The sequence below is a fragment of the Passer montanus genome, unplaced genomic scaffold (genome assembly GCF_014805655.1).
Source record: "Passer montanus isolate IOZ18808 unplaced genomic scaffold, ASM1480565v1 scaffold67, whole genome shotgun sequence".
Classification (NCBI taxonomy): Eukaryota; Metazoa; Chordata; class Aves; order Passeriformes; family Passeridae; genus Passer; species Passer montanus.
Window position 1 is genome coordinate 3,414,273 of NW_024371815.1, and position 25,999 is coordinate 3,440,271.

Here is a 25,999-nt window from a genome sequence, read left to right on the forward strand (position 1 = left end):
AATGGCCACTGACAGCCATTGGAGCTGCTAAAGTTCTTGTCATGAAGCCTTGTAGATTGAAGAAATCTCTCCCATAGAGTTCAGTGTGATATGTGGATAAAAAGGCATTTCTCATACCTGTTCAAAATTTATCAGTTCTGGATCAGCTCTTTAACCAGGGAAACATGATGATATCAGTAGCACTGGATTACTTTATGCTGGCAGAGGTTTTATTCCAGAATGCTGGATTTTTAGAAAAGCAGAGAGGAGTATTTGACTAACTGATGGAGCTATTCCCAGAGTTTAGCCCATGGTATTGTTCTCACAGTTCAGCCTGTGGCTAGTAATTAAGACCTTATAGCTATTTTTTCACTCTCCCTACTGCCCTGTGCTGTTTCTCTTGACCCTTCATAACTGTGTCTTGGCCTGCTTTATTCAAGTTATTTTTTCAGACCCTTGACTATCAAATTAGTCATTATTTGGCCAAGAGAAAACCAAATTCAACAGCTCAAATTATTTCTCATGATGAGTCAATGCTTAAGCCCCCATCCAATTTGTTACCTCTCTGCAAAGCCTTTCCATTTTGTTAACGCTTTTCCCTGAAATGGGAACACTCATGCTTCTCATGTCATTGAATGCACAATAGCCTGACTGAAGGATGGCACATGGCAGTGCTTGCAGGACTCTGCAGCTCTCTAGTGGACCCTGGGACAAGCCAGGAGGCAGCCCTGAAAGTGACACAGCACCACCACCCTGTCCTCCCCACACAGGACTTTGTGCAACCTACATTTGAAATAGAAATCTAGAAACCAGTGAGTTTCTTACAAATGGCTTGGAGAGCCAGGGTGGGTCTGGCATGAGTTATGCCCATGCAGATGTTGATGAAGGTGGGAGGACAGCATTGGGGTCAGCAGGCTGTTTGTGATGGCTCTGTGGGGCTGGGTATGGTGCTGCTGAAAATCCTGGCAGCGTGGGATCCTGCATGAGCTCCAGGACAGACTCCAGCCTGGTCTCTGCCTCTCTGATATCTCCATCCAGCACCTTTGGTGCCTGTGGGCAATTCAGCACATCTTGCATCTCAACATGATGAGTGGAGCATGCCTGAGTACCACAGGCTACAGATATTGTCTTCCAAGGATTGTCCGGGAAAAAAAATGATGGTTGTATATTTGGTCTGAAGTTTCCACTGGCAGATGTTTTGATAATACAATGATAGATGTTTTGTAAATTCTTTTCATAAATGCAGAAAATAAAATTTGAAGTAAACCCCCTTATCTTAAAAAAAAATTCTCTGTTTATTTTTTAGAGGCTGTGCCACTCTGAAGAGTTGGAACCTTGATATAAAAAACCAAATATTAAGACATATATTATCATGGCATAGATCTTTAGCATGGTATATATTCTTAGTATAGTGCTATGTAATTTTAAAGTGCTTAAATATATTTTTAAACATTTGATATTGACTAATTTAACACCATTTTTCTCCTGGTGTTAAGTCAGACTTGTGTCTCAGCAGTGTATTTCTGAAACTGAAGCTAAAATCCTCAGAGCTGTCATGCTAGTATCATCTGAAATGGCTACTGCTTCTTGCTGAGATGAACTCCCAGTTTTCTGGGGAGTGCCAGCCTTGGAGGGCCTTATTTTTTCTTTGGAAAGTGCCAAGGATCTGCTTTAAAAGCATCAGGGTCTCTTAAGCATTTCCCCCACCGGCTATCTACAAACTACAGCACTCCAAATCACTTTTTCAAAATGCTTCCCAGCACCTCTGTGAATGTGAAAAGCAAGCCCCAGAGAACTTCTTTTGAATGTTTTGGCATTAATGTTCTGTGAGACAGGGAGAAGAGATGAAGTGAAATGAGTCTCAAAATAGGACTGTCAAGTTCTTTTCTGGTAGAACTTACATTAATTTTTAATACTCCATCTGTGATCAGAAGAAAAGAAAGATCTTTAGTTCTCAGCACAGATCTTTTTTGAGCACACATTTTTCCTTGTAGCTGTTATATATTCAGTTCTATGATTCACGAACATATTTGTATTATTTTTCTTGCTTTATGGGAGTCAGGCAGAGTCACCTTTGGGCCTCATCTTGAACAAAAACAGCAAAATGCATCACCAGTAACCCCTCAGCAGTAATCCTGCTTTGCTACTTTACATGTGGGAGTAATAAGAGGCAGCCTTTGAGAGGATAACAAGGTCCTTATGGCAGCCCTATCTTTTTAATGATTAAATTTAAATAATATTGTGTGCTTATAGCAGGATCTGATGATCAGTGCATGCTATTTTGCACATGTTCTGCTGGATATAGAATCATATTTATTACTGTTGTCCCTTTGTGGTCTCGTTCTACCATCTGGTGCCAGGTTCCTTTCCAGTCTTTTGTATCATTGGTGCCTTTGATCATGGGTGAATTTTAACTAGATATCATTTTCTCCTGTCATCAAAAGAAACTTTCTGAGCAGCTTCATTTCTTACTGATTAACTCAAACAAGCACAGAGACCACATGAAGGGTAGGCTGAAAGAAAGGCATGTAGCCAGTTGAATCTTTTGGGGATGGTAGGGCCTTCTCCAGTTTTAATTGTGTTCTTCTGTGTTATGATAGGATCAGCTCAGTGAATCACCTGGATGTGGTATAAGCAACTAATTTTGTGGGTCAGTGACTTAGTTAATCTGTGACAAGTCAGAAGATAAAACCAGAATTTAATTATCACTGACAGTACTTGTATTGAATTTAAATAATTTAAATATTTTTCAAGAGCTGCATTTTTAACATGTATTATATTTAATAAGGAAGGAAAGATGTATCTGTGACTATAATACTAAGTGAGGGAAGTAAACCCGCCCATTCATTGCTCGCTTTTGTTTCCAACTTATGAGGAAAAACTGGGGAAAAGAAATTGGCAAGAAATGTCAAAATAAAAAAAAATTTTAAAAATTAAGAAAAATTTTGCAGGAAATTTAATTTTTTGAGTATGGTGAAGCTGGGTCACACTGAGGAAGTTTACTGGAGCATTATTCTTTCTCCCTTAGTGAATTGGTACAAATATGTACTTGATCAATAATGATGAAAAATAATTGGTAGAGGCTACAGGGAATTTTGAAGTATTTGAGACATGTAGGCAGTTGCAGTCCTTGATCCATTCTAGGTTAAAATTTTAGGGTACAGCATGTAGGAAAACAGAGAACTTGTTCTTGTGGTCTTTTCCTTATAGTCTCTCAATCAAATTTCCAGCACTCAATGTTTATTTGTGGCAGTTTCTAAACTGAAGTTTTTAATCCTGTGGGTCATAAGTTGAAAGCTGAGATAAAAGGTACTACTGAAAAAACTCTCAGAGAGAAAGTTAAAACCTCCCCAAGTGGAATGTAGATGGTGCCAGAAGGCACAGAGACACATCCCAAAACATCTGTTTAAGTGCAAAGCTCAGAATAGCCTGTGTACCTTTAGAGGAAATTAGCCATCTCTCTTATCCAGATGCATGTTAATTTGAATTAGAAATCTTTGTCTGGAGAACAAATCTGTTTTCCTTTTTTAACTTAGCATCTAGAAGCTGAAAGAGAAGCCCTTGTGAGCCCTTTTCAGTTCTCTGCTGTTAATGGAGCTCAATCTGTTCATAGGGAGATAAGATCTTGCAAGGACAGGTAGAATAGGGTTGGATTTTTGAAATATTGCTACTGCTTTGTAGGAAGTTGCTGATTTAATCCCTGTCTGTCCTGAGACTAGTTCCTCTTCTCTGCCCTGTTTTGCAGAAACTGAAAAAAGGAAGGGAAAAAAATTAAACAAAACCCACAGAATGCAATTGGTTACTTCTGTGCAATTAAAATATCTCCTGGATTAATTTAAACCACTGTAAAGTCCTAAAACCACAGCTGCTGACTTTGTGCTGGAGCAGATGTGATGTGCTGCCAAACACTTTCTGCCAGCTTCACTAGCACCTAGTAGGGGAGAGAATAACAAGCCATGAAGTAGCATTTTCATCTGGTCTCTGTCTGTTTGTCCTTCAGAAAAGTTATCTAGACAACACTGCTTCTGTTTAATGTTCAATCTCCTCTCAGCAGAGTCAAAATAAAAAAGAACCAGGTAATGAAACCCTGTCTAAATCTAAGATAGTCCTCTGCTAAATTTCTCTTACAATAGTAAGAATCATGAGAATGCAAGCAAGTTAAATGTACTGCATTTAATCCCACTTTGAGTACCTGCCAAGGACATAAACCATTTTTGGTATTTAGTCCAGTCTGAGGATTTCTGGATTGCTGCTGTACTGTGGACTGTGGGCTAACAGAAAGGTCAGATCAGGAAAACACGTCAGCAATAGCAGCTAGTGAAATTATCTCCCTTTATTGTACTGATTCAAATGCAAATGATGGAAGCCAGGTGATGTTACATCTGCTTAACAGTTTGGGATTCACTGGTTCATTTTTAAGATTCTTTTAGAACTGGGGTGAAAGTAGCATATTTAACCCTAAGCCAGAACTTGTTGTCAACTTCCTAAAATGAGAAGATTTACTAAACCCAGAAATTAAAATAGGGAGGTTAAGAAATCCCTCTATTCCCAACCATCCTTTTCCTAGGTGCTTTTAATAGCTTTAGCTTTGGTCATGAAGCTGTGCAACAAAAATATGAGAAGGGCAAATGATATACGCAAACTGCTTATAATGGGCTGAAAAAAACAGACAAGTTAGAGATGCTGGATATCTGGAAATATTGCATAAGTGCTAAGAGCAGTATCTGAGCTACTGTTCCCTTCAGGAAGGTGCAGGTCTACAGGGGAACCCATTGGTGACAAACATGCCAAACCTTCACAGAAAGACAGACTGTAAAGCCTGGGATCAAATCCCTTGGAAAGGAGGAAAAGAACAAGCAATCTAACTAAAAGTGAAATAACCAACCCTTCCAGACCTTCTGTTTTCTGTACCTTAGGGCATGAAAGCACAAAAAAATTTATAGATGGTGGTGACAAACTGATAAATTTACCTTTGTTTTTAATTACCTGAATGTCATTCTTAGGCCTCCATCTATCCTTCTTATGCTGTAATTTTTTTATCCTGGTATCAAATATACACCCTGATTGAATGTAAATAGTCTGTGAAAGCTGAGGAACAAAGAAGCTTGGAGCTTGCCAGCTACTGACAGCTTTATTTAGTTGATACAGTGGAGGCTGTGAAGGATGTGATGTTTGTGGTGTCATCCAGGCAATGAGGAGATGTGCAAGTTCAGATAGAAATGAGGGTGAGCCCCACGGTGGCCAGGGCACACACATGATTCCAGACAAGCTGGTTTGCCACCAGCACTCACATAAGTGCACAGAGCCCAGTCCTGCTGTCATTCTATGGCTGCTCAGTTTGGAGGCTCACTGGTGAAAGCACACATGCTCCCACTCTGGGTTCACAGGTATGCTCACACTCACAGACTCCTCAAACACCAGCACAAGCTCTCAGGTCATGTCTACACCCTGGGCCCTTCACCCAGCCACTGAACCACACCTCCAGTCTTTTCAGGTAAATCCTCTCCTACTTTCCTGCTAATCCAGACTGAAGTTGCTAGCAACCTACACCTGCACACACACAGACACAGGATTGTGTTCACTTGGGAAATATAAACCCTCCTGGTCTTTCCAGAGGCTGACACCCAGACCTTGCAGCTTACACCTCAGTCTCTCAGTTTGCTGGCATTTTGACCATTCAGCTTGTACACGTAGGTGAGAGAGGGAGATTGCATAGTGGGAGAAAAGTTAAGAACTGAACATGAAAATAGACTGGATTTCAGTGATTAGGCACAGGACTCAGAGAAGCATACAGGCTGAAAGCCTACCTGCATACAGCCATGCCTTTTAATCTCTTCCTCTGATTTTCCTGCTCTTGGCCTCCCTGATCCACACTGGTCCTTCCCTTTACTCCTTCCCATCATAAATTCTACATGGTCTGAATTCACTTCTAATTCCAATAATAATGACATTGACCACATTTTAAAACACATGGCCCCAAAGTATGTGGCATCTACATTGTCAGTGGTGACTGAAGTGCAGTGGAGGTGAGAAATCACTCACAAGGACATAGTGCCTAGGCTGGAGGGTAGGAAACAGAAAATACAGGCAGAAAAACATGCCAACAAAAAAGAAGTGAATACCTGACAGGAGTATAGATAGTACAGGATCAGCTCTGCAGCAGAGTTCACCACCACAAGCATTGGGATGTATGTGACAGAATCTCCCCTCACACTCTCAAGGGCTGCAGAAAACTGCAGTACAGACATGAACATTTCCAAGGGCCGAGAGTCGGCTTCCGCTTGTAGGTATAACTTCTTCTGCCTTTTGTTGTAAAAAATTGAGCCACATCACTTTGTTTAGTTCCGAGCAGTTTCTTTTATCCCTTTAACACAAAATGCACAGGCTGGGCACATAGCAAGCCTCAGGCTGGGACACAGCCTCAGCAGTACCTGAGCACATCAGGTACAAGTGTGGCAGATTGGTGGAGCAGTCAGCTGGGGAGCTAGGCAGGAGGAGAAGTATTCCTTCCCTTGGAGGCCACACTTCCAGTGCTTTGTTGTTACTTTTTGCTTCTTCAGGGTCCATCCATACTGCTGTGTGATCAGGACAAAAAACAAGGCAGGTAAATAGTATTCTTGTCCTCGGAAGTTTGTTCTTTGAACCCTGATAGGCTTTGGTACTGTTTAGTCAGTTTAGACAGGGCAGACTCTGTAGTCTCCAGAACTAGAAGGAAATCCTGGAGATAAAAAGCTAACCTGCCTTGCAGAGCCTGGAAGCAGAGGACATACTCGACTGCTGAGCTTCTCAATGCATCCCTTTCAAATGAGATGAGACATCAATTACTTTTTGAGACACACACAGCATTCTCCTGCCCTGTCAGCCTCTTTAGTGGTTTCCCTATGGGGGGTTCATTTGATTACATTATCATACAGCACCATAACTCCCTACTGATCTCCAATACTGAGCAGCAGGAGCCAGCATGCTCTGCCTGCAAAGACGGATTCTCGGCTCTCCTGTGTAAGCAGGTATCTGTTCTCAAAGGAGCATGCACTGCCTGAAAAAGATAGGATGCTTTGGTCTGTTTTGGTCTCGATTTTGAGGCAAAACTCCCTTTTTCTGTGATATGGGATGTTTTCTGCTGTGTAGGTAAGAAATGAGAAATTTGCATCTTAATTAAGGTACGCTTCTCTACCATACCTGTGGCACAGAAATAAAAAACATACAATACATATTTCTCTAAAATATACTGAAAAAAACCCCACCAAAACCAACCAAACAAGAAAATTAAAAGATCAATTTATTACCACCTTAATGTAGATTTACTGTCCAGTTTAAATCTGTCCTGGAGTCTTATCTACACATTTGTGAAATTATTACTTTTTAAGAATAGACAGAAAATACTGGAATCCTTCCAGACAACTCAATCTTATCTTGAGTAAAATGCCCAGGAGGAGCATGCAGAGGGGGATCCTGGTGTTTGTTCTGTGTGTTCCCATTCTCTGTGTGCTGGAGGGATGCAGCTCAGAGTCCTTTCACTGTCATGTTATGTTCCAAACTTGAAGTTAAGTATGTGATGAAATACCACAGTTTGAGGAAAGTTGCTTTCAGTTGTTTGCTTTTCTCTGTCTCTTCCCTCTGCTCTTTCCAGACAGCTCTCTTGGCTTCAGGGAGACACGCATTCATGAATGTCCCTCGTCCCTTAGGAAAAGTGCTGCATGAAGACCAAAGCGACCCGGGGAGGGCACAACCCTGCGGGATCTCCCCTTGCTCAAAGTGTTTATGGAATTGTAAACCAGGCTGCAGGAGGGAGACGGTCTGGAGGCAGAGGGGAGGGGGAGCTCATTCCTCCTCCCTCTCTGTCTCAAAGCCTTTTGCTTTCCAAGCTCAAATGCAGCTGAAATCTGACGCCTGGACTGCACACACTGTGAGACGTGGGCATGCCCTTGCAGTGCACTGATTTCCTCTGCAGCTCGGAGAGCCAGAGCCGCGCTGAGGCTCAGCAGAGGAGCCACTCCATCAGGCAGTGAGTGCCACATCACTGTGCTGCCTGTGCAAGGGGCTCCAGCATGGTCCTGAGGCTCCTGCTCCTCCTCGGTGGGCTGCTTAGGGCCACCAAGCCAGCACCCCGCTGTGAAACCGGCCAGGAGACCCTAGGTAAGGCTAACCACCCCAAAAGTCCTCCTTCTTCTCTTCTTACTTCTCCTGGAGATAAGCAAAGTGTTCCAGCTCCAAGGGGAGGGAGAGAGGAGCTGTCACTCTCCCCTGGAGATGATGGGGATCAACTCTTTGGAAATCTGCATACTGCTGGTGGTGACACTGGGGCTGTGCATGGGAAGCATGGATGGGAAGGTGCGAGGTGTGTGGCTGTGCAACAGAAAAACAAGGCTGTACTGTAAGGGAACAGAAAGATTCCTCATCACTGTCTTTATGGCTGACACAGAGGTGTCTTTCTGTCAATCTGTGAAGCTCCCAGTTGTAAGGACCCCCCCTCACTCTTATGGGGAATGTAGAAGGTTCACCTCATCTCTGGCCTTGCCTTCCAGGAATGTGGTAGTCAGATTGCAAGAAGGTGACCTTTTGACCTTCTGTATGCTTTTCTGCTTAAGAAAAAAAAAGGTTTTCCTTACATTTAGCTTTAGGTCATTTGTTTCAAGTCCAAAGTATGAGATTTATTACGATCTGACAGCTGTAGGGTGTGTTTTAGCTTGCTATAAGCAATATGGAATTTGTTTGAGTTGATAGGCTGGAAAAGCAGATTTACCCTTCAGAATAAAGGTTAAACAGGAACATGCTGCTAAATTAATTGAAAATTTTGATTCAGTAACAACTTGGCTAATAAAATATATTAACAGTGCCTTTTAAAAATACCTTTTTTTTTTTTTTATAAAGTGTGCTTAATTATGTGGGGACATGAATTTCAGTGTAGTGACAAGGTCTATTCCAGGAAAACTATTTTCAGAGACTCTAAACTTAAAATGAGTCAGAAAAATATTTATTTTATGGGATTACAGGAAGAGATAAGTTAACCTGAAACTGACCTTAATGCTACCCAAGGAAATTCAACTATATTTCAGTGCTTAAATATAAGACATAGAGTGTCACTGGCTTGAACTGCTACACAGTACAGTCCATGTGCCATGTACTGCATATAATTTGAGAGTGCTGTTCCCATGAACATCAAAGTGAGGTCTACCACAGCCTAAAGGGATTTTATTTTTGGATAAAGCTGCACAAAGAGAAGAGTTGTAGACTATTTACAGCCAATTACAGGAAGAGACTGTGTGGTTTGCAGCATGACCTTTCTCTGTAAGGTACGATCCTGCTCCAGTTCCAGCTCATCAGAGTCTTGCCATGGGATATTAATCCAAGCAACCACAAATGTATGGATCATTGAGGGGTGACTCTGAGAGTGTTCTGTGTGTGTTGGCAGCTGTGGTGCCTTTAGGGCAGGGCTTGCAGAAAGGCAGCTGAACATGCTGCTGGAGGGATGGCTAGAGGTAGGGAAAGGGAGCTGTCAATGGCACCACACTGTGTGCCACGTAGGGGACACACTGCACACTGGAGGGCTGCTGGATCAGAAAATGAAGAGGCAGCTTGGCCATTGAGAGAGACCTGACAGGTTTCTCCAGGGTCTTTCTTTTCCAAAGGGGGGATAAGATCATGTCAGGCCACACAAAAAGAAAGGGGCCTGCAGTGATGCACATATTCACAAATGGACCTTGCAGGGGTCTCCTCTCAGTGTTCAGGGCATAGGCTGCATCTTCAGCTGTAGCAGTGGGATTTTCTCCCCTGTTTTGGGATCCGTTGTGTAGGTCTTGCTGTATCCCAGCGGCCAGACCTGTAGTGCCCTGTAAGAGGAGATCAGCCTGGAGCTGCTCTTGCAGGAAAGAACAGCAGGAGCCAGTACAACTGTCTGACTCCCAGCAAGGCTGGAGCTGCTTTCTGCAGGCTTCCTGGTGGTATTTGTTCTGCAGTGACTCATTTTGTCTTTTTTTTTTTTTTTAATAAGAAGCCAAAATGAAGCATGATTTACAATACCAAGATCCTTTGAAAATGCTTTGTGCTTTTCTGTTAAGAAAAATAAGGAAATGATTACTGTCATGCAGCTCCAGAATATGACACAGGCATACACTGTGTGGTGAGCTTTTTGGGCAGCAGTTGGGAGCTGTGGCACTGAGAGAGGGCAGATGCCTTTTCCCTGGCTGTGTCCTGCATCCCTGGGCAGTCAGTAAGCTCTGTCTCTCAGATAAGATGCTACGAGGTCCCATTGTCAGACCCTTATGAGTTTAACTAGCCTCTTAGCCTATAGTTTGGGTGAGAAAAGTACAGTTTAGCATGTTTCCTCTGAGCAATGGCCAAATTTTTTCAGAGGGAGCTAATAAAACAGGCTCCTCTTTATCCAAGTTGCGCATCTCTCCTACTGACTGATGTAGTCCAGTGGTAATTAGTTAAATGAAGTGCTTTATAAATATTGGCAACAAAACTAAAAACCCACAGAGGCAGACTGAAGCGATATATCTTTAATAGGCGACTTTCCTTGCAGCTGGGGACAGCTCTGCAATTGTGATGCCACCGGGGTCAGGTCAAGGCTGCATAATAGAATCATAGAATGGTTTGGGTCCGACGGGACCTTAAATGTCATCTCCTTCCAGCCCCCCTGCCTTGAACAGAGACACCTCCAACGAGGTCAGCCTGCTCCAGCCCCGCTGCCTTGAACACTTCCAGCATGGGGCAAACCTTTAAATAAAACCCCCTTAATACTGAAGTTAAAAGCAACAAAGCCTTTCCTTTCCTGTCCCTTGTACTCAGGGGGCGCTTTCCGGGGCATTCCGGGCCGGGGGTGTTGCCGTGGGGGTGCGCACCCCCGGCCCTCACGGGCCCGCCCGGCCGCGCCGCCGCCTGTGGTGCCCCCGTGCGGCTCCTCGGCTCGGCCGCACGGCTCGGCGGGCCCCGGCCCGACCCGCCTCAGCCCCAGCGGGGCTGCCCGAGCCTCCTGCCGCCCGCCCGAGCCCTGCCCCAGCGCTTGAGGGGCGGTTCGGGCAGGGGAACAGGCTGGCATGTGGAACCGTGGAATTGCTGCGGCTGGAAACGACCGCTGTGATCCTCGAGTTCAGCCATGAACCCAGCACCGCCGGGTTCAGCGCCAAACCTGATCCCTCGGCGGCACATCTACACATCTTCTAAATCCTTCCAGGGATGCTGACTCACCCCTGGGCTGCCTGTTACAAAGATTGACAACCTTAATGTGAGGAAATCTTTCCTAATATCCAACCTAAAGCTCCCCTAGAACAGCCTGAGGCTGTTTCCTCTCATCCTTTTCCTTGTTACCTGGGAGAAGAGACTGACCCCCACCTCACTACAGGCGGTTGTAGAGAAGGAGAAGGTGCCTGAAGCCTCCTACTCTCCAGGCAGGAGTCCAGAGGAGTGGAGCTGTTTAACCTGAAGCTGTGGAGGTAGAAGAGCAGCCACAGTGCTGGTTGGCACAACTTGTGGGTCTCCTCCTCTTCCAAGCACCTTGATGTTTCCATCATTTTGGCTTTCTCCTGAGACAGACATTGTCCCATCCTGGGGATCTCTGACCTTAGCAGCTGGAGATGAGAGATGAGGAGGTACAAGGAAGAGAGATGAGGAATGAGAAACCACCAGGACAGGAAGCAGGGGACAATTACAGTATATATTCTGGAGCCCAGAACAGATTTTGCGACACTGGCTCCTCTCTGAGCTATGACATTGAGTAACACTGATTGTCAGACTGACAGAAAAAGCATGTTCACATAGAGGTATTATACCTTTCCCCTCTTTTTTGCAGCTCTGGACTCGACAATGGGCCACAGTTTTTGTTAAGTAAAAGGCAAAAAAAGGGAAAAGTTATTTCTTCTTGAAAGTTATGACCTTCACACTGGCCCGGTCCATGGGACTTGAGGAAGGTTCACCTGCTATGGTGTTTCTTATGCTGGTTTCCTAGTGAAACCTGTGCACAAACAGAAGCAGAACCCCTCCAGCTGCTGCTGCTCCTGTGCTCCTGTGACTGCACTGAGTGACCTGGCAGTGGGCTGGGGTCTTCTCCCTGCCCCAGTGTGGAGGTCCCTCATCCTGCTGTGGCTGGCACTGGCAGGTGCTGACATGGAGCGTGGCCACAGGACTGTTGCCATGTGTGGGAAAGCCCAGGCTGCAGGAATCTCACTGGCTGGACCTGAGATGGATGTGTCCAAGTTGTGTCAAAATAAAAAAATGCACAACTAGCATCTACATCATGCTCACTCACAAGATGAGAAATTCCTGCTCTTTGTGAAGCCAGTTGTCATCACTGAATCATGTGAGCTCTGCTGAATTCCTGCCAGTGGCTCTAGGATTTCTCCACAATTGTTATTTTAGCAACACTGGCCTTCAGCTCCTTTTAACATGGGAAATGGGATCAGAAACAGACACTTATGAGGGGAAAGTTTATATTGAAAATAAAATACACAGGTGTCTCCTTATACTGCTGAAATTATTTATACATGATTTTAATCTGAAGGCAAAGTTTTCTTCAGAATACTTGTACAGACATCTTTAAAATGTGGGGGTGTGCATACATAGTCAAAACTTGAACAAAATCCCACTGCTCTTAGTCACAGCTAGGCTTTTAGCAAGACTTAATAACACTAATGGTTGATCCCCTATAACATTTCTAGACAGTACCTCTCCCTTCACACAGTCACAGTGTTTGAGGATGCTGGCTGGCTGACAGCTGCCATGGTCCCCTTTGGGCTGCTGATGCCGTGTGAGAGCCAACCCCTTCTGAAACCTGGGCCAAATGCTGGATAAATGTCATGTATGATTGCCTGATGCAGGGCTGAGCATGGAGGTCCATGCAGAAGTCATCTCTCATGTTGTAAGTGTGATGTTTGAGGCTGGTGAGCCATCTCCTGGTCTCTTTGCTTGGCTTTTATGACCCAGGGTTTTTATAACTGCTGAATCTTGTTTGGACATTGTCCCAGTGGATGCAGCTATCACAGATCAGTGGAGTTTAGGACTTGGGGTTACTTTGTCCACTTCAGAAATAAAGCTGAAATTTTCATCCCTTCATTTATACTCTTGTAACTCCAATGATATAATTGACACCCAATTTTTAGGGTTTTAATGGGATACATTTATCTGGGAGACAGTATGAGATTAAGACCTAGATTTAAGTCAGGGTTGTTAAATTAACTGTCAATCTTTTAAAACATAAAAGTACCACATTTGGTTAAAAGTCTACTTACAGAAGAATCAGGTGTGATGTTAATTATAATAGTCCTCATACTTCTAAACTAAAGAAAAGACAGAGTTGATCTAAGTGGATGGATACACTGTTTAAAGAGGATGGGATGATATTTTGGCACATGTTTTGGAAAAATTGTGGCAGAAAAGATAAAGCCCTCAATTTTTCAGACATGATCCTCTGTCCCATGGCATTCAATAGAGTTGGGCTTGCTTAAAGGAAATCTTCTAACTGTAGTAGGCTGTTGGCCAAAGCACTTGGAGAGTACTGCATCCTTAAACCATGGGAACTGAGCTGTAAAGAGTGCCTGGTCACAAAGTAAAGCTGTGGGGGCATCACAGACCCAGATTACCTGACTGATAGGTGTTTTCATCCTTTGCCAGGCAACCTGGCAAAAAAAAAAAATTGATCCTTTAGATGATAGTTGTAGAGATTTTCTGACCTATTCCACCTTCTTACCCCAGCTGTTTTCTAACGCCATCATCCCCCAGATTTGAGCTTTTTTCTTCTTCTTCCTTCACTGATCAGATCCTGAGAGGTGATCTCCATATGCCTCCAGATCATCCTGGTGCACAGCCCTGTCACAAGTGAAGTTCACTAAGCCTTCAGCCAATTTGGCAACTGCTGGCCCACTTTTTTTTAATTATCTTTGTTGCATTTTGTTCTCTCAATGGTTAATTTTTCCCTTGCAACTTGGAAAAGATCTCAACTGAGGCAAAAAAGAGGCATTTAGTAGGTTTTGTTTAGGGAAGTATGTTTATATTCAGCGTTTTCAACTCCTGAAAGACTCCTTGGAGCAGTGCTCACCTGCCAGAGATACAGCTGGGGTGACACCAGAGTTGCCAGAGGCACCAAGGCAGTGGTTGGACAGACAGACAGACAGACAGACAGAAATACTCTTCATCAGTTCTTTTAGGCACCACCTACAACTGCAGACATGTTTAAGTTGCATCTGAACAGCTATAAACAAGGGAGGATTACTGGTGCCCACTAAGGCTGTCTTTGTGCCCTTGCTGTGTGACAGGTCTTGGTGTGCATCTGCACAGATTTTGACCTGTGGTCTGCAGGTTGTGACTTTACATCACCCATGGAAAAGCTGCAGCACCTTCTGACTGGCTCCAGAGCACTCCTGAGAGAGAAACAATCCTGAAAGAGCTGATTGCAGTGTCATTGCTGTAGGCACACCTTCAGTAATTCAATAAAAATGGATGTTTAACCGAATGCCAGGCAGCAGGTGGGTTAGAAAAAAGGGTGATAGGAAATGAACACTCACTTGGATCTTCCTGCTGTGATCTTGCTCTGCAAAATAAAGGCAGAGGAGGCATTAATCTCTTTCAGGTGCTTTCAGGCTTCCTCAAGTGAGGAGCAGGGTTAAAGGGGGGCTGCACAGAGCTCTTGGGCACTGCTTCTGCCTGCTTCAAACACATCCCTCCCCCAGGCAGTTACTGCTGTTGCTGGAGGGTTAATAACATCTATTCAGTCTTCTTCTCACAAAGCATTTGATGTATCCAGAAAATGGAGTTAACCACGTGGCTGCTTATTGCAAGCACTCCTCTCTCCTCCAGTTTTCCTGGAATTTCTTCTCTGTGGCTGGGAACCTTCTCCACTTCTGCCTCTGCATGTGTGCCTTGGGTGTGTGGCTGCCTTCTTTTTTAGCCTTTTGGCTCAACCATTCTCCCCCTGCCTGAGCTACTCAGCTCTCTCATTACTCTGCCACTAGTCCCCTTTACATCTCCACTCCTCCTACACTCTCCTCCTGATGATTCTGATCCATTTAGGTGTTATATAATGGATCTTATCCTGCCCTTGTCCTTTTGCTGTAGCTAAGAGCTACTCCAGAAGGTTATGTTTTGCCACTTGAAGGTGCTTTTCCAGTTTTTGTGTCTTGCTACTGATACTAAGTGTTGTCTCTTTAGTGACAAAGGCAGAATATCACTGAAAGACTGACTTGATGAAACATGAGAAACATTCCAGGAGAGTAATAGAATGTGATAAGGAACTGAAATGCTTTTTTTGGAAAAGTTGGGGCTTTCACTATAAACAGGCTAAAATGAATACATATGTTCTTCTAGTTTAAAAAAGTTTTGTAAGAAGCCCAGAAAGCTGGGAGGGAGTATGCTGGTCTTTACAATATAAATTACCTCATTTATTTTGATCTGTACTGACCAGCACATCCCCTACCCCTCTGCCTCACTGAATGGCTTAGATATTGCAGATTTAAAACTTGCCCCTGGGCTTATTCCAGATCATCAATCTCACCAGTGTCCTGTTGGCTTTGCTCTTGAAAAGGCAACTGGCCAGCCCATGGTACTAGAAGTAGCTGTTGAGCTCTGTTGTCTGGGTTAGGGTTAATCACAGCAGCTTGCTTCCTTTGGTGCTGAATCATCAAGGGGAAAAAATGTAAGCTTGGCAGTAAAATATGTATGTGCTGCATTGTAGATTTTCAAGCTTGCCTTTGCAAATTAAAACCAGAAGCGTATTTTATAGAGAGAGCTCAGAAAGCTTGAAATGGCTTTTCTCCTCTTCAATAAGTTATTTTATCCATAATCTTAAATAGAAGCTGTGCTACTGAAAGGACTTTTGTAGCTCTGGTGGAATAGTTAGAGTACAAAAATAAATATAAAAAAATTGAAAAGGCTATTCTGGGTCAGGAAGAAAAAGGTCCCTCTGTACCAACCTGTCGGTGGATGGGACTTTGAGAGGAGGTGACACTGTCTTCCTTTGAACCCAGGGAAGCCTTTACACAAAAATATTGAAAAATTTTAGGTTCTTTCAAGCACAGAAGAAGCAGCAATTGAAGCCTGCCAAGCGAATTGGGAGACCTGAGAAACTCTTTGTATATCAGCCCCTGTCATTTCTCTTAAGAAAATGAGGAAGGGAGTGGCTGAACTCTTCTGGCATTGCCAGGGCTTAGAGAAAATGAGCTGTCATGGGCAGGGATGGGGATTTTCTGGTGATTTCTATGTGCAGAGACCCAGGCCAGTGGTACAAGGTTGCAGGAACAGACCATACAGCTGCAGCCTGGGAGCTGGCCTTGGAGAGCTTCCTGCTGCTGGCTCTTCAGGCAGGCAGGCTCTGGCCCAGCTACGTGTATCCACACTTATTTATGTAAGCACACATCCTGCAGAATTATCCTTGGCCCCTGCAGAGCTGCACCCTCCAAAACATATGTAAGCATTGGTGTTAGGAAACGTTGGGAAAGTCAAAACACCACATCAGCACACATACATTTAAGGCTGGCTATAAAGCAAGGTTTGGTATAAACCAGACCTTTTCTCTCTTGATTTTATGTGTACTGACTCCTGACGACCTGAAATCTCAAGCTGTTTCAGTCCTGGGTGTTTACAAGACGGAGCTGTGGCTGATACATGGGTCATACAGCAGCTTGCATGCTGGGGAGAGGTGGCCAGAAGAAGTTGCATAGATATCTCTAGTAAGGAGAGACAGAGAGAAAATGTCACAGTATGCTGCAAAAATGTAATGCTTAACTCTAATTTTAGCTTAGCTATAGATTTAGGTTTAGATCCAGGTTTAGGACCCAGCAGCAAGGAGCTGCTTTTGCTAATCAGTGAGTGAGTCTTAGTAGCTTTGAGTTTGTAAGGGGCATCCTGGATCACAGGTAGTGGAAAAGCTTTACCTACTAAGCAGGGGTGTTGCAGAATTACCTCTGCTTATTACATACTGGGATGAATCATTTAAGTTAAAAATGGAAAAGATTTATATGGATTTGGTTCCTCATCTAAAAAATAGATTTATCCTCTTCAGTCAGCATCTTTGTTAATGATCACGGGCCATATTGCTTAATAGATTTCCTTTCCCTGTATAGATATGGTAAAAATATCAGTGTGGATGACATGTAGCACAGTCTGAAACCAGAGCTGTCTTTCTCTCTCCTATGCTAACATCTCCTCCTGCTCACAAAAGGAGCCAGTCCTCAGGTGAACCCTGGGACAGCGAATCAGTGGAATTTCACATCTCTTCCATCAGCTATCCATTGCTTTTTGATGCCTCTCCTTCTGGCCAGCTGGGCAGAAAGAGGCATCTGCTAAAGGCAGCAAGTCTGCTGCTGCTCAGGGAGCTGGAGCAGGGAGAGAGCAAGTCCAGACCCTGCCTGCTGCATTTTCCCTTTGGTTTCCTCTGCTTGCTCCAGTGGGAAGGGAGAGGCAGCACCATGTCCAGACCCTGCCTGCTGCATTTTCCCTTTGGTTTCCTCTGCTTGCTCCAGTGTGTTGCCAGAATACCTTTTTGCTCCAGCTGAATAAGCAGAATTCTGAGATGCCACTGAGAACAGGCCTGTGCCACACCCCAAAGTGACTGATGGCTAATAGCACTCCTGCACAGCAAAAGTGTTTGGGGAGACTGTGTGTGCCTCAGTTTCATTATTTGATCATTGCATGCCAGAGAAAGAAACTAAAAGGACATTTGTAGCTTGGTCCTGGAACTAGCAGAGGGGGAAATGCCTCTTACCTTTGAGGAAATATGAGCAGTTGTGGAAAGACCATTCACACTCCCCAAATACCCCACAAAGAGCTGTGCCCAGCACATACAACCCTCTAGTCTAAAATAATAGCTACAATACACTAATTTTCTGCTCAGAAGAGGGAAAAATAGGTGTCAACCAATTCATCCACCCCTCAAGATAACAAAGGGGATTCATTGCTAATGACCCTGGTGATAAACAAAGATAGTGTCACTCTCTCCTTGGGACGTGGCTAAACTCAAGTCAGTCCTCTCCACATTACATTTTCCCCTCTGTAAGGAACATTTGGCTGACTCCAGACTTATGTCCAAGGTCTCTCAAATGTGAGTGTGATGATGTTAGTATATAAGACTATCCAGATTCAAGGGGCAGTAACATCCAATTTTATCAGCAGGATTAATTGCTGGAGCTCTTACTAACAAGAGCTCATTTCTTTCTCTCTCCCAGCTGGCATTGTACAAAATGCTATTTCTTGATTATCCCCAGATGTAGCACTGCATGCAGTATCTGGCTGAGATGAAGCTTTTTTAGAAATGCCTTGACCTTAATAACTCACTCACAGAGGGGATTGTGCCTAGCTGGGGGGAACAATGAAATCTTATAATGCATACATCAGTGTTGATGAACCAGGTATTATTTAATGCAATTATCGTAATGTACTGGGCTGGGAAAGGAATTTGTATGGATATAATTTTTTCTAGTTTGCTGCTTAACACAACTTGTTGGTGTTGGGGATGGACTACTTCTGCTAGTTCTGATGCCTCATTTATTTTATGAGGTAATGTGCCTCAATTACAATCCATAATATAGAACTAGACTGATTTCCAATTAAATGTCTCCCTCCAAGATAAAATCCCAGGGTTAATTTGGTTCTCATTACAATGACTTTATTTTGGCTAAAGAATGATCAACTCATTAGCAACACATATGCAGATCATTATGTTTAAACAAATATGCCAGGAGTAGAAGTTTAAACTCTTTAGCAGGAAAAAAGGATAATATAATGAATTTGGTCTTGTGAGGATAAATGCTCAATTTACCGAGCAAGAAGCTGGGATGCCTGTTCCCCCAGTGAGAGCAAGAAGAAATAGCAATAGAAGAGATCCCCAGTACATCATGAGAAAGGTGAACCTGGTGGTGTTCAGGCTTGCACAGAGTGATTTAGCTCCTGTGAGGCACTGAAACCAACTCCAATACCTTGGCAGAAATATGTTTCTATAGTTCCCAATATTGGAGAAGGACAGTATAGAATTACTGGCTACAGGAGCAAAAGAGGCAATTCCTGGGTCATCAAACCATGCTCCAAAATCAAGAGAGCATAATTTATTTGACCTAGTAAACGGAAAGCAGAGATCTGTTGTCTCTTTGCAAACACAGTGTGAAGGAATGCACCAGGGAATGCAGAGAGCTACTTAAGCTAAAGGACAATGCTGGCACAACAACAATGGATATAAACTGGCCACAAATACTTTTACACAGGAAATTAAAAGGCAATTTCTAGCCATTAGAAGAGTGATCTTTTGGAAAAGCTTTCCTGTGAGAGTAGTTGGGGAGGGAAATAATTAGCTTTAAGATATTATTAAAAGTGTGATAAAACCCAACTGCTGCAGATAAAATGAAGTAGAATGAGGAAGGAATAAAGTCCCCTCATATCTACCAAAGGCTGAATTGCTTTAGAGGAAAGGTATCCACAGCATTATATGGGACAAAATGATCTTTTAGAGAAGATTGATAAAACATCTTGATATGTACAGAAGGACTCATATGGAATTGCAGACTAAGCAGATTAAAAAACACCTAGGTTTTGATTAGTGAAATTTCCTAGGCACCTAAATGTGTGTGGATGAGGGGCAATGGGGTTTCTCAACTCAGCCTGTTCTGTGATTCTGTGATATGTGCCTGCTGGGAATATGTGCTTGTAACTGGAATGGCTGGTATGGCTCAGTCTGAACTGCAGCAGATACCAGATCAGACAATTCCTATCACAAAGGAGGAACCATGTATACCTACCTTGTAATGATTTTTCTTTTCCTCTTTATTACAGGCCAATGCCAAACTATACAGAAAGGTATGAAGTGTCTTTCCTTGCTGTTCTTGGAGAACCTCAAAACCATAAGTATTCCTTCATTGTTTCCTGACAAGCATACTCATTTGGGTGCTACAGTGGGCTCTCTCACAAGAGAAATGTGCTCTTTCACGCAGTGCAGTATTTTGCTGCTGTGACAACAGTGTTTGTTACCAGGCAGAATCATTACTGAGAGAAGGACACTCAAATGTAGACCCATTACTTTAACAGCCAGTAATTTTATGAAGAGATGTCTTTCTATTACTCTTTTCCACTTTTAAGTGGGTTGAGGGTGTTGCCAACACTTATCTTTCCTAAGACTTCATAACCTGATTTATTAAAATGTATTGGGTTTATGAGAATATACATGTAATCATATTCTGGGTCTGCTCACCTGTGAGTTAAGCACCAGAATGACTTTTCATCTCTGGGCAATTTCAATCAAACTTTGTGGAGGGTCTGTAGTTTCAGAGATATTAAACTCTACAAATTTTGTGGGGTCAAACAGAGAAAAGAGGTAACTTAGCACTACGTTCCCCACTAAAGAAGAAAACCTATAGGATCTCACACCTACTCAGAGAATCCATATAACAATTCAAGGACAGGGGAGAGAGTGATATTACAAATACACTTTTTTCAGGAATCTGAGTTTTTCTCACCAGCAAATTCCCACCTTTCTCTTAGTAATTTTCTGGTCAAATTTCTAAACTCAAATTATATTTCCAGAAACAAACATGCTTCTCATCATCTTTCTAGAAGTGGTTTTAAACATGCAATTCAGTTGGCAAACTATTCCCAGCCTACCTGACAGCTAAAGAAATAAGATCATTTGGCATGGTATTTGTTGTGTTCTCTTTGTCTATTCAGAATATCAGTGAAGAAAGTTGTTTTTCCTATGTTCACCTCCTTTTCGTAGCAAAATGCGTGGATATTGCCCTGAGTTCTTGTACCGATGTTGCCTACACTCAAATGGTGTACCCCAACTTTCTGGATCAGAAGTCTCGAGAAGTGATTGAGTACAGCTCTGAGTACCTGCTCATCAGCGTGCTGCACAACTTGCTCCAGGGGGAATGCAACCCCGACCTGAGGCTCCTGGGCTGCTCAGTGCTGGCCCCGCAGTGTGAGAAGGACAAAGTCATAAAGCCCTGCAGGCACGTCTGTGAAAACCTCAAAAAGAATTGCCTCCCTGCCTTTGATGCAATAGACATGGCCTGGCCCTACTTCTTAGACTGTGACCGCTTCTTCGCTGGGGAGGAAGAGGGGTGCTTCGACCCGCTGGCAAAGCTGAGAGGTGAGGGAGGGAGGGAGGGAGGGAGGGAGTAGGGAAGGAAGGAAGGAAGGAAGGAAGGAAGGAAGGAAGGAAGGAAGGAAGGAAGGAAGGAAGGAAGGAAGCTCTGCTAGCATGCCTTGTCTGCATGGGGAGTGTCTCATCTCACTCAGCTAGACTTATCCATGGCACAAAACCTCTTCACTTGTCATCTCAGCCTGTTTTCTCTGTAGAGACCTGTAATGTGTCATTAATTTTGTTCAACCTATTTTAAAGACTTAATTAAACTGTGCTCAAGAAGTATCCATTTCTTCCCCTCTTTTAAAAAGAGCATCAAGACAGGCAGCTCAGAGCAAGATATGTGGATGCATTTAGATAATTCCTGTTCTGTGTGATAGCTGTCTATATATTTGAAATATTTCATTTAAAAACTGAAACTTTAGTGCATTTATAAATCTGTGACTGCCTGTCAAACTTAACAGCTCATTAAAATATTCTCATTAATGATTGTCACAGATTTTTGTTTGGATAAAGATACAGATAGCTGAAGACAGATGAATGTCATAAAAAAAAAGATTCACCAAATTTAAAGGGAAAAATCTGCACAGTTTGTTACTGAAGTGAGCTAGCATGCCAAAGGTCAAATGTAACTGGAGATTACACAAATATTTATTAGTGTGCATATGCATTGGAAGGATTTTTAAAAAAAACATGTCACAATAAAGTGTAGGATGTACTACATATGTTTAATGTTTTGATTGCAGCTTTATTTTATATAATTCTTCTGCTTATAAAGATAATTTGAAAAAAAGTTCAGGTTTTCATACAATCCTCTAAGCACTGTGGTTTTAAACACTGTTATGATTTTTCATTGCAGGAGAAGTAGATGCTGAGGAAGATTTGCCTTCAGACTTGCCAGCAACTTTTATTCAGTTCAAACACCATTCATATTCCCAAATGGTGAGCACGCTGAAGAAGACTGCCTCGAAGTGCTCCCACATTGCCACCACTTACAGCATAGGCCGCAGTTTTGAAGGGAAGGATCTTTTTGTGATTGAGTTTTCCACCAAGCCTGGACACCACGAGCTGCGTGAGTTTTATCAGTGCTGATCAGGCTGCTTCAGGGGAGACCAGATTATCCAAGTGAAACCAGGCCCTTTCACTGGGACATCTCTCAAACTCTAAAAGCATTGACTCCAAAACATTTCTCCTCCCTTGTGTTCCTGAGTTGCAGTGATAGTTGATGATTCCCAGCAGCAATTTCTTACTGTTATGGGCTCTGTGCATGACCATCTTGGTAATGCTATTCCTTGTATCACTGTGTATTTGGTTGCAGTGATATCACTGTTATTTATTTGTGCCCAATGCACAAATTTAGGATACATTTCACTTACTGACTTGTCCTCCCTATCATCCACCACTTCCTCACTGTCCTACATATCCTGAAATACATAAATCTTCTGAGAAGGCCTCAGATAGAGAAGGACATTGACACTGAAAAAGGATGATTTAGCACAGAAAACAATCCTCCTGAACAAAGATTCATGTCAATACTATACCTGTCAGTTGGTGATAACAGGAATTTCTGTTATCATAGCCCCTGAACAGATGCCATTTATAGATGCTAATATATACATTAGGATATGAGTCCTCACAAATTTTTTGCAGAGGAGAACACTACAAATCTCTATTTTGTAGTTTCATCACTAAGACAGCAACAGTAAAATTTTTAATTGTTTTAAATTCTTCACAAAGCAGATAACTTTCTAGGGCAGTATTAGGTATTGTTTTCCAGTTACCATCTCCGAGGTCAAAAATTGTATTTGTCCAGATATGGTGGATTGCTATGGCCATTGGTGAGAGCCTCAGATTGCTTCTCATCAGAAGAGCTCCAGCACCAGCACAGCCTCAGCAGTGTGGCAGAACTGAACTACATCTGACCTAATACTTCATTGAGATTATGGTCTCAGGTCAGGCTGCTGTGTCCTCTGTGTGCTGTGCTGCGAAGCAAAAGGTGACTCAGAGAGGACAGCCAAGACTGGTGGTCACTTTGTTTACTCTCAGCTGTGCTGCCCTGCATGGTCTAGAGGTATTTTGAGGTGCCTTTAAACTTAATCAGGTCCCAGTAGATGTCATTAACAGGGCAAAGATCTATGTTACATTTTCCTGGCCTATCACCCTCTCTCTCTTTTTCCAAGATAATAAGTTGCAGGTGTCTTTTTAAGCTTATACTCCATTTGCCAGGAAAACACAAAGCCTATGAATCAGGCTTCTAAATGAAAACTGTGATATGGCATGACAAAAGATGGTAGTTTAACACATTTCCTAGCATTTTGCTCTAAATCTATTTCTTCATGCTGCTCGGGACACCATAAAATGAGGTAGAAAATAGCTCCAGAGCTGGAGATTTTGCCAGCCTGAGCAAGGGGCATAATAGCTCTGTGCCAGGCTCCCTCCAGTGTCTAGTGCTCAAGGCTGGCCAGGATCAAAGGCAAAGATGAAGGGATAGACAGGAAAGGGTGCATCTATTTTCTACTTCCCATTAGTCTCTAAGGAAGGATGGAAATTGAGAGAATAACTACAGGGAATTGCAAAGTTATGTGTTTCTAATAGGCTTATTCCAGGGCTATTTATCCTGAAAGCCCCTTTTTATACATAACCCAACTTCTTTTCTAAATGAGTGGGTAATATATTACATATCTGCAGGTGGTTTTTAGGATCTGTGACAAAATAAGGCATTGAAGTCCCCCAGGGTAGGTCAGAATGCCGGGGTTGTGTTTTGTTCCTCCCCAGCCATGGCTTGATGTTTTTGTTTTCAGCATCCTTTGCTCACAATTAATGATGAGTAGCAAAAGCTCAGAGCAGCAATCACCTCTTATGGTTTGGAATCCTAATAGTTTGGACTTAACTTTATTTCACACTATTTAAACTGTTGCTGAACTGATGTTTGATGGAGAGAAGTTCACCTGGAACTCTGTGCTATTTGCAGGAACGTGTGCATGAATTTAGTGTAAATAAAACTTTGACTCATCAGTAAGCAACTTGGATTAGTCTGATTTTGGAAGCCACTCAGGTACAATCAAATTAAAGCATCTCATTATTTTACATTTCACAGTGAAGCCAGAATTTAAGTACATTGGCAACATGCACGGAAATGAAGTTGTGGGGAAGGAACTGCTGATATACCTCGCACAGTATCTGTGTTCAGAATATCTTCTTGGGAACCCTCGCGTCCAGACCTTGATCAACAACACCAGAATCCATCTCCTGCCCTCACTCAATCCTGATGGGTATGAACTGGCTGCAGAAGAGGTAAAAATTTTATTATAAAGGGATGTTCAGGCCTTCATGTTTCTATAATTCTCCATGGGAAAGAACAAACTGGGAGGGGAGTGTCATGTGAAAGGGGAACACTCTAGTAATTGACTGCCAGAATCCCAGATAGGTTTGGTAGTGCATTGCTTTCCAAAGATGATGTGAACAGAACTAAGAGGAAATCAGAGCCATATTTGTCAGTTTTGCTGCCTGCATGTGATGATGTGGGAATGACTGTTACTTTTTCACACACTTAGCACTCTCTGCTATCAGTTCTAGAACAAAATGCCTGACTCACTATAATGACTTACATTGTTTTATAAGGAAATGCAGTTTAATAATATGATGATGTTCCCCCTCTTTTAAATCTGTAGGCATAATGAAATGTGAATATTGTCCATACTGTCAAAGTTTCATAATGGATGGCAGTTTTCAGAGATCAGCTCATGTCTGATGGAGACCTGTGAAAACTAAGATTCTGTTATTTGTTACCTGACATTCTTATTTCCCCCACTCTGTTTTCTCTACCATCACTAGCATGAAACTAGACCTTTTTTTTCTGTTTTTGCTCATGTGGTGAGCTCTCTCCATGGATTGTATGAGTCCGGGGTTATTGCACTCTGTCTCATCCTGTATTGGGACATCAGCTGTATTTTCTTTTTCTCCTCTAACCCACTCTGCATGCTGCTCTGAGCAAGAGGCTCCTGTGTTCCTCTCATGAGTCACATCACTGGTGAGTGAAACACTTCCTGAATGCTAGTTAGTGCATTAATATTCATGGGGACAAAATGTGATTAATTACTAAGCGTGGGTTTTTTAACAGTACAGACATTTTCACTTTACTTCTTTTAAAACTTCCCTTTGATTAATCAGTTTCCAAAAAGTGCTATTTTGAGACAGGGAGCTACTCTGAAATTGGCTTCTGTGTGACAAAACAGGGGGCTGGTTACAATGGATGGGTCATCGGACGACAGACAGCTCAGAACTTGGACCTGAACAGAAATTTCCCTGATTTGACATCTGAGGCTTACAGAAGAGCTGGGATTCGTGGGGCCCGTCTGGACCACATCCCCATTCCACAGTCCTACTGGGGGGGTAAGGTATGAATTACACATTTTATAAATCATTTATACTACAGAACAGGTCAGGAGTTAAGACTGAGATTGCTTGTTCTGAAGTTATTTGCTTGTAATCAGATTTTATAAGTAGGACTGAAGTTGGCATGAAAATCATGGTGTAAGTCTGGCCAAAGAGGCAGGTGTCACAAATAATGTGGAAAATTTGTAGACAATTTGAACTTTGCTGGTTTAGATTAAGAATAATGACTGTTATGAGGGGTTCACAAGTGTGTAATTCATCATTAATGCTTTAAACTGTGGTGCCTGTTAAAGCCTGTATGGATTTGGTTGTCATTGCACCAAGCCCTGCACAGGTTTGATGCAATAGGAGTTTCTGCCATGGAAAATGTACAAAGGCTGTATGTAAAGCTGTGTGATGTCATCTTCCATTAAGAGAGATGTGTATAAACATCTGCAACCATATAGAGCAGTGAAAACAGCCAGTCAAGCTGCAGAGTGTTGGGAGGGAAAGTTGCTGCTGCAGGGTGGGAGCAGGATGCAGGCAGCACTTCATGGCCTCACAGTCATCATCACTAAGCTCTGTGTGATG

General features: G+C 42.9%; 1 protein-coding gene across 1 annotated transcript in view; it reads left to right on the plus strand.

The window, feature by feature from the left end:
• The first annotated feature begins 7,977 nt into the window (after window positions 1–7,977).
• The window catches only part of CPZ (carboxypeptidase Z), a 33,623-nt gene continuing 15,601 nt past the window's right edge, over window positions 7,978–25,999 (plus strand). Inside the window, exons 1-6 of the mRNA XM_039728894.1 lie at window positions 7,978–8,115; window positions 19,729–19,752; window positions 20,666–21,040; window positions 21,894–22,106; window positions 24,132–24,328; window positions 25,270–25,431. Of these exons, the coding sequence (XP_039584828.1) occupies window positions 8,028–8,115; window positions 19,729–19,752; window positions 20,666–21,040; window positions 21,894–22,106; window positions 24,132–24,328; window positions 25,270–25,431 (1,059 nt within the window). The 5' untranslated portion in view covers window positions 7,978–8,027. The remainder of the gene's footprint in view (window positions 8,116–19,728; window positions 19,753–20,665; window positions 21,041–21,893; window positions 22,107–24,131; window positions 24,329–25,269; window positions 25,432–25,999) is intronic.